This window comes from Coffea eugenioides, chromosome 6 (genome assembly GCF_003713205.1).
Source record: "Coffea eugenioides isolate CCC68of chromosome 6, Ceug_1.0, whole genome shotgun sequence".
Lineage (NCBI taxonomy): Eukaryota > Viridiplantae > Streptophyta > Magnoliopsida > Gentianales > Rubiaceae > Coffea > Coffea eugenioides.
In genome coordinates, this window is record NC_040040.1 from 50298927 (window position 1) to 50308276 (window position 9350).

The window sequence follows — 9350 nt, forward strand, 5'->3', positions numbered from 1 at the left end:
TGTTTTAGATGTGCAAGCATTGTAAATTTTGAGATTTTTGGTGCACTAGTTGATAATTAACTATATTTTAAACATCTAACTCATCACAACATACTATCTGGGCAATTTGAATGCAATGTGCTATGCTGGTTGCCAGAATTAGCTTCTGCCTTTCATGACTGTTACAACTATAATAGCCAGTGGATAATTCCTTGCAATTAAGGTGGTCTTCAATGGCAGATAGCACTGAGGGATAGACTTCACTGCCCAAGAAGCAGTTTATGTTGTTTGACTTATTAGATTTCTAACATCTCTGGTTTCAAGTGTGACTCTCCATTTCAACCATATGGTAGTTGCCAACTAGTTTGGACTGTGCCAATTTTCTTGGATAGGTGCTTCAAGCTTGATTAGCATTGGAAACTAAGAAACACCATTTTTTTTCAGTAAATCCGACAGCTATTTTAAAACTTTTTTTTTTTTTTTTTGTAAATGTATATAATTTCTCTTTAATCTTTTTCATTGTGGTTTTCTTCTTCTTTTTGGTCGGTGGGTTCAAAAACCCAGATTACAGTAGGTTGCCCTTTTGATTTAGGGAACTTAATGTATGATGATCGCCTCCTACTAGATAAATTTAATTGCTCATTAGACTGGAAGGAAATTGCTACTACAATAATATACAGCTGAAAATGTTAAAGCGATCATTAAATCACAAATGTTTCATATTGGTGTATATGAGAAATGGGAGTTTGCGTAAAGAAAATAGATGAAAATGCCTCTGAAATAGATAATTTGTAATTTAGATATGAAGCCTTTTATTACAGAGAAAAATCAGACCAAATGAGCACAATGAGGCATGCCAGATAATTGGATGAGCAATTTGAGGCAAGAAAATGTTTATTAACCAATAAACCCACACATTAAAAAAGTTCAATGATCATAAATTGTTAGCATTTGGTGAAAACTATGTAGGCAATTTCTTGTAAAAGTATCAAGGATGTTTCAATTCAACGAGTCTTGTCATTTGTATAAACTAGAGCTCACTCCGTGAGCATGCTTTTCTTTAGTTGAATGTAAAGAAATACTATGTTATGTGGTAGGATTAATTGTGAAGCTAAGATAGGATACATGGTACATGAGCTCTAAGACCTTACTCTTTGTTTTTTTCCCATTTTTTCTACTTTATGGTAGTCGTCATTTGCCAAGTATTTTTGTTCATTCCTAATTACGAAAAAAAATGGTAAAGGTGGTGTTATTTTGTAAACTTTTTTGTAAAAAAAAAAAAGTATTGTAGCAATTTTCTGTGTGTGAGGTACAAAAAGTGATTGAAAAATGTGTTTACGAAAATGTATTTTTTTTTGTAGAAAACTGCAATCCAAACACCACCAAAGTTTGATTAAAAGTAAAAACCATGAACATATGATTTCTTCCAAAATATGTTTAAGTCGATTACTTCTTAATTTTTTCATTGTTTTCCATTTATTTTATTTATTTGATAATTCTAAAAGTTTTATTCGATTTGATTTGGCTACAACCTCACAATTACTTCTTCTTCTTGCTCGTCACTCAATTATATAACTCGAGATATCTGTTTAGTGTAACTTAGTTCTTGCAAAAAAAAAAAAAAAAAAAACACACACACACACACACACACGTACAAAACTTGATAGAATAGGTGTTTGCTGAAATATATCATGTGGGAAAACTTCATAACAACTCAATGGACCCTATGCCCATTAAATCTTCTTCTATGTTAGGAAGGTAACTCAGTAAGATATGCACTAGAAAGAATTGTCTAAAAGATCCTGCTGTGGAACATGAACCATCAGTAGATTTGGAGGCCTAAAAATATGGTGATAAGAGGACTATAGGCAACCTCGAGGGACCTGTCTGCCATAGGAAGTGCCAATAACATTAGAGCAAGATGCAATTGCAGGTCCTCCTTGGCCTCTGTAAGCTAAGTCAATATCCACGAGCTTCACGTCTTGGCATGGCACCAATTTGCTACATTGCAAAGATAATGCAACCTGAGAACTGGATGTGCCCCAAATGTTGCTGAATTTCACATCTCTGATTTGAACTTTTGAGACTGATTCATCACCCTAAAAGCAACAAATTAATTGTTAAGTAGTACTGTCGCAAAAGAAAGCGGATTTAGTATCAATTGAAAACACGATTAAATTTTCTTACACCATCAGCATAAATTTCGATACGTGTCACGTGTATAAAAAGAGAATCTTGATTTGCAATAGATGTTATATGTCATGCATCCAAAGCCGTGTAAAAGCGGTATTACTGCACTGTCAGTGTACAAATTGGACGGTAAAGAAAAGAAATCATACCGATGGCGGGCAAGATGGGCAGTACTTCTGATCAATAATGACGGGGTTGTTAACATCTTGCATTATGATGTTGTGGAAACTAATATTTGCAGCCAAACTAGACAAAGAAGGCGACCAGGTCTTGATCCTCACACCATTTTGAGTATTACTGAAAGTGGCATTCCTTACACTTATGCCCATAACATATTCATTCTCAAACCCTCTGCCAAGGCTTCCAATGCTGATGCCATGACCAGGGCCACAATTAACTTCAGAAATGTCAATGTTCTGGCTGCCTGAGACCATGGATATGCAATCATCGCCTGTTCCTATGTTCACTCTTGATATTTTGATATTGGTTGAGGCCCCAATGTGGATTCCATCTGTGTTTGGAGCATTCTCTGGTGCAGTCAGCCTGACATAGCTGATGTTTATGTTGTCGCATGCAAAAAGGTTGATATGGGCCTTTTTGCTGTTGATTGACCTTATGTACTGAATCTTGGAATTCCTGATGAAGTCGAACCTCAAACTCTGACAGGATCAAATCAGGGAAATGAAAACAGCAGAGACCTGATATTAGGCTATATAGAGAGAGCAGAAAAGCTGTAATGAACATTAAAAAGAAGAAAATTTTGATAAGGTATTTACTTCTTAAATGATGTGACACTTACTTTCAAGAAGAATAGACTTTGATCAAAATCAAGCTTTTTAGACCAAATTGGGCAAATGAGAGGACCCTTTGGTCCAGAACATACAACCAGAAATACCAATTTTTTTTTTTGTAGAATATTATTTATTCTTTATTGTAATCTTTGGAAGTTCTCTGGTTAATTGTGCACTATTTTCCAAATTTGCTACAAAAAGAAAATTACAACAGCATAACCACTCCATCGAACTCATAATTATCGAAATACATTAAATTTTTTACTAGAAATGTTAAGGAATTATCAAGGTATGAACGAAGGAGGATGAATTTAGTTAATCCCTCTTCAATCAAGTCCTAATTCGAGCAACTTAATAGTTCCAACAAAGCCTAATACCAATTCAGGAACAAAGGTTGCCTATCAAATAGTACAACAGCGTACTCATATTAAGTGTTCCCAATAATAAGCTTAAGGAGAATCTGCTAGCCTTAAACAAAATATTCAACCTGATAATTGAGCAACAATTCGTAAAGAATTTAAGATGACAAAAGAGATTATTATAAGGGTAAGTGGTGATTAAAGATCCCCCTCCCCCAGAAGAAGAGAAAAATATATTTTTTTTGGGGTTAAAATCTAAAGTCGAGAGAGACTTCAAAATCATTAATTTCTTTCCCCATGCACACCCAAAAAAAGAAAAAAAGAAAAAGAAAAAGTGAAGTATGCTATAAAGAAATGGAACTTACAATAGGGAGGGACAAGCATTGAGAGTTCTTGAAGCAATCATTGTAAGGCCAAGCAGAAGCACCTTGACCATCCAAATATCCACCCCCTTTCACACTCAAATTATCAACATAACGAAATCCAATCCAAGTGTCTGTGAAGAACAATGCAGGATTATTAGGAGCCCTAAGAGTCCCTCTAATCATAAATGTCATTTCTCCAAGACATGGTCCCAACAATGTTACTGAATGCAGCAAGTAGATTCCCCCTGGAATCAAAACTCTGCTCCTTCCTTTCCATCTACAAGCATCAATCCATGCTCTCAGGAATGCCTTCCCAAAAGTACCCAAAAACAAAAGAGAAAATATTAATCCACTTTCCAATAATCTCAAAATGCATAAGTTCTTTTTCGTTTTGTGGGCGAAATTAATAACAAAAGTACGTAAAATAGAAATACTTCCACACAAATTTGTTGAAAAGTAGTACTGTAAAAACATCAAGTTCATAATGAACATTAGTAGATTTCCCTTTTGGAAAATCCCATGGGTTGGCTGATTTAGTCTGCACAAACTAACCTGACTGTTATCTGTGTTTCCATCAGCTCTTGCACCATAGTTCAGAACATTGAAGATTTTAGGTGGCAAAAATGCAGAAGCATCAGCAGCAGTCCAGAGGAAGATGAAAACTATAAGAATCCCAAAAGCAGATCTTGAAGCCATGTTTCTTGAATTCTGAGAAATGCACTGGTTTCTAGCTTGTTCTTTATATACTAAATATATTACATGTATTTTGGTTTCTTGCCAAACATAGGAATGGCCAAAATAAGGCCGTAAATCTTTGATTGCCTTTATACTCGTTTGTCAATCTTTTCTCCTATATTCAAGGAAGACGTATAAATACATGCTTTTATCTTCTTTATATTTTTACTTTTTGGTGGATTCCCATCTTCATTTAATCAAATCCTAGAATCTTTCCCTGTAAATATGTTTTTCCATTTTACCATATTTACCATCTGTAATGTCTTTGCTTGAATGTGCATATCTTTCTTGACCCAAAGAATCTTCGTCTGAGATAATATCTTTTCCTACCATTTTGATTTTGAATTTTTTTCCTATGTCACATAAAATTTATACTTACATTTTCCTCGATTAATTAAGTTTGGTAGTTAAATTAATGTTCTATTACCATTCTTTTCTTTTTCTCCAATCCTCCGAATTATTTTCTTAAAGAACACCCTCGATACGTTCAGAATGTGAAGAGCCACCTTGATCTTTAATGTAACTCATTCCTTTTTTATGCATTTTAAAAAAAAATTCAATTGTTTGACTAGAAGGATTTTTCACATTCCCTGTCTTTATAAATACATTAATTAGGATTAATTAGAAAAATGGGATTTCAATTCATTAAGTTATACTATATCCTAGAAAAATATATATCATAAAATATCCTATTAAATAAAGTTATGTATATTATTATTGGAGAAACTGATCATCATTCATCAAGAGTCCGAGTAACCTTCTTCAACCGACAATAGCATTAGATGTTCCCTTTAACACTAGGCCTCAGTTCAGAAGCTTTAACGTGTGAAAATGTTATCTTTGCTATTGCAGCCAAGAAGTGTAAGTATACATTAATGAGGGTTATTGGAAAAATGGCATTTCCATGCAGTAATTACTAATTATCCTATATTCTAGACAAATAAATATCGTATAATATCCTATTAAATACCAATTTCCTTGTCCAAATTATGTACATTATTATTATTATTTGAAGAAATTGGCCATTCATCAAGAGTCCCCCACATTCTGCAACCGAAACATTAGGAGGTCAGTTGAGAAACTTTAATAAGCGAAACATCATCTTCCTAATGCAGCAAAAACAGAGCCCTTTTTTACAAAGGCTGCTAGGGAGGCCTAACGGCCCATTACCTATCTAGGAATTATAAGTAAGGACATGCAGCACGGAGTCATAGTTGCTCAGTGATCATTGCATCCACTTCATCTCCTACCTTTTTTTTTTTTTTTTTCCAAATGGTGAAAGAGATGACAACTTTTGTTCAACATAACAAATAAATTTGCCAATAAAGATGGAGGGAAATATTAAATACACTCTCTTTTTTGGTTTATCGCACCCCAACTATTAATTTTAGGATTAATCTTTCCTATACTGACAGTGTAGCGTTGGATAAATGACAATTATACAAAATTTGAATTTGAAATTGAACTTTTGTACACATGTCATGAATCTAATGGTGATAGTGCATCCACTGTCAGTGAATATAAGATTTACTCATATTTTTATCACATGATTTTCATTTATTAGACTATATTATAAAATAAAAGTAAATCTTATATACACTGACAGTGTATACATTATCACCATTTGATTCATGACATGCGTGCAAAAGTTGAATTTTAAATTTAAATTTCGTATAGTTGTCATCATCCAACGCTAACAGTATATACACTGTCAGTATATGAAAGATTAATCCATAAAATAAATAGTGGGATTACGATTAACAAAAAATGAAGTGCTATTAACATTCTTGGGATAGTACTTCTACTAAATAATACTTATGAACAACCTTAATGGTAAAAGATGGAGCAACTCAAACTTTTTCTCATCATTTAGATAATTCATCATCATTTTAGGTAATGCAATCAACACCATTTTGCAAATCTTCAGTAGGATATATAACGGACCTCGGTTGGGTTCCTATGACCAATATAGCTAAATCAAGATCCTCATCAACAAAGGAATGTGACTCCTTTGCATAAAAACCTTTCATCCACCTCCAAGTCTTCTTGACCTCCTCAACTTTTAGAATCTTCATTTCAGCATCAGCTGGTTAGCATTTTTCCTAGGCGAACATATCAAACTCATACACCTGTGCCTAGTTATAGCACTGGGAATATATCTGCAACTTGGCTGAATATTGGCGAGAGTTTACTTCTTTTGATCTCCTCAACCATTCATTTCATCAATAATCAGACAACATTTTTCGCAGCAGATGTTAATGAACTATTGTACTTGTGCATACTATTAAAATCACAGGGGGTGAATTATGCAACTCGATCGGCTAAACGTTGAACTGTTTTTGGCTTCATTGCTCGCTGCCTCAACGCTTCAGAAAAGCTGTTCAAGTGTCGCCTGACGTGATGCACATATTGTTTAAGCTTATTTGAGAGTAAGGAAGCAATTAGAGACGTTTCTGAAACGAAGACAATCCAATACTCCCTTGAGCATTTCCTCAAGGCTATCCATTTTTTTGTGTTGATTGCCGTATTTCAGTAATTAGGAAAACTTTTTCAGTGATTGGGATCGGGGGCTAATATTGGTCAAGTTGCATGGAAAAGAAATACGTACGGGTGCAATCTCATGCCATCAAATTAAGGATAACAGATGTCCAGAAGAGAATGGATGTTTCGCTTCATCCTCAACAGATATAGTATCAAATATTCGAATGTTTAGACTGAAAATAAGTAAAATTATGTTGGTTATTTTTAACGTACTTTCAGGCTTTCTTCGGCTATGCTTTAATCTTTAATGCAGAAAATAGGCTTTTTTTCGGCTATGCTTTAATCTTTAATGTGCAGTTACAATTATTTTTTGGGAGGAATGGTTTCTAGGTAAACTTTTGCAAAAATAAATCAAGGTAAATGATCGATGGCTGCAAATAATTGAAAGTAAAAAAATATTCTAGGATTCATCCTCCTTGTATATACCTTTTTGTCCCTCCTAATTTTAACATTTCAAAAGTTAACACTACTGTAACAAATTACTCCAGCTATTGGCAATGGATAAAAGGAATTTATCCCAAAACCAAAACGACATTAGAGTGGCTTAATCATCACATATTTTTGATGTTTTCTCACTCACAACATCACAAAAAAAAAAAGGATAGAATTTTTTAGGACGTTGATATGTCACTGTCTAAGCAGTGCAATCGGTTGATTGAACTGCAGGTTGTGGGCATCATACTAAAGCATAACCTTGCCTCTAGGACAACAATGAAAATATCCACGCATTAATCCTCAATTTTACGCTTGTAAAATATGTAATGTTCTTCTACAGAGTCAGAAAATGGCGTCATGAATATAATATAAAAGCTTATCAACTTTTCACTGATCACCACATAGAAACATACAAGCTTAGAGCCGACTGAGCTTACTTGTACATGAAAACTTTATTGGAAAGTACAAACATGAAATCCGAGATAACATCATGACAAAGTAACAAGAAGTTACCCTACCCTTACCACTATGTAGGGTGGGACTTCTTTAGAAGTAAATTCACGGTTGAGAAACAAAAGAAAAGCACATTAGAACAGTAAACACGGAAATCTGTTTAGGCACATGTGTACCCTGATGGACGACTCTTGCCACAATCATTCAGAAGAATCTCAAGGGCAAGATCGACATTAAGGATGATCCCCAAAATATTGGCTTTGATGGCAGTGCAAAGGCAAAGAGCTGCCTCGAGGTCAGCAAGGCCAGCAATGAGAGAGCAACAAGGTCTTTTTGGGCGAGGTCCAGTGACGATCCCAGTTAGATTCAGCAAATTAGCACATGTGCGCAATTCCAGGACATCTGTGGGGCAAGTTGCTTCAGGAGGTGGGGCAATAGGAGGTGGTGGTGCGCAATGGACACAAGCACTGACCAGAATGAAAAAGGTAAGGTTAAAGGCAAGAAAGAGAGCTGAGGTTGTCGTGGCCTTGGAAACCATATTCTCAAACCCTAATTGTTGCTAAGTACTCTTGGTTTAGTCAAGAAAGAAGGATTTTTGCTGTGCAATGTTTTGGAAGAAGTTGAGGGTCAATTTTCTTGGTGTAGCCGGCTACAGAAGCATAGGTTTGGCAAACCCATTGGATGCGTTTATAGTTCTTTTTAAGAGTTTAAAGTATGCATATTCCACATGAAGTACATTTTTTTACCAAACATTAGCTGTGCAGTAAACTTTCTGGCGGGTTTACTTATTTCGTGCTTAATGTGTTTATTCCTTAAAAGATAGCCTGAATGGCACGGCAAAGTTTTTGTTATTTATGCAACTACTCTACTATTTCTACCCGGTCAAAGAAAGAAGGCTTGAATGGCATAGAGATTCAAAAGCAACTTTATTAACCGTTTTTGCGCAGCTTAATTTATGCCTGACTTTCGCAATAACAGGCAAAAAAAGCCGTAAGTTGGAGCTAAACCCAGCAAATGAGAATAACAGACAGTTCGCTAAGAGGGATGTAATACAATCGTGCCAATACAAGTCGGCTAAATTAGTAAGGATGGATTATTTCTTTGTAAAATTTAGCTCTCAATGTGAGAATTGTAATAGTAGTTAATTCATAAAAATTTCTATAAGTAACGAGCATTACAATGACTCTTGTTGGTGATTAAAGTTGAACCCATCATAGTTTGAAACGTTATGCAAATTCACTTACTTTTGAAATGATATACCAGAACTTCTATTGAAGCTTAAACTCTTTTATGTACACTTGGATTAGTCTACTTTCCTCGATGATTGAAGATGAAGGCGGTGATTGATGACTCAAAGAGTTCAATTGAAATAGTGTAAAAATATCCCAGATGACAATAATGTAAATGTGTACATTTACATAATAAATTGATGTGTATTAACAAGTGTTCCATTAGAAAAACCCTTGACTTAATTCAGTGTTCTTAAATTTCCATATTCATTG

At 34.6% G+C, this 9350-nt stretch overlaps 2 protein-coding genes across 2 annotated transcripts; both read right to left on the reverse strand.

Moving 5' to 3' along the window:
- Nucleotides 1–1841: 1841 nt before the first annotated feature.
- LOC113774370 (exopolygalacturonase) lies at nt 1842–4380 on the reverse strand. Its single transcript, XM_027318915.1, has 4 exons — nt 4237–4380; nt 3685–3993; nt 2319–2828; nt 1842–2078 (listed from the first exon to the last, which is right to left on the reverse strand). The coding sequence occupies exons 1-4, from the start codon at nt 4378–4380 to the stop codon at nt 1842–1844; spliced, it is 1200 nt and encodes a 399-aa protein (XP_027174716.1).
- A 3628-nt stretch (nt 4381–8008) lies between these two features.
- LOC113776345 (putative lipid-binding protein AIR1B) lies at nt 8009–8386 on the reverse strand. The gene has a single exon (XM_027321478.1). The coding sequence runs from the start codon at nt 8384–8386 to the stop codon at nt 8009–8011; it is 378 nt and encodes a 125-aa protein (XP_027177279.1).
- Nucleotides 8387–9350: the final 964 nt, after the last annotated feature.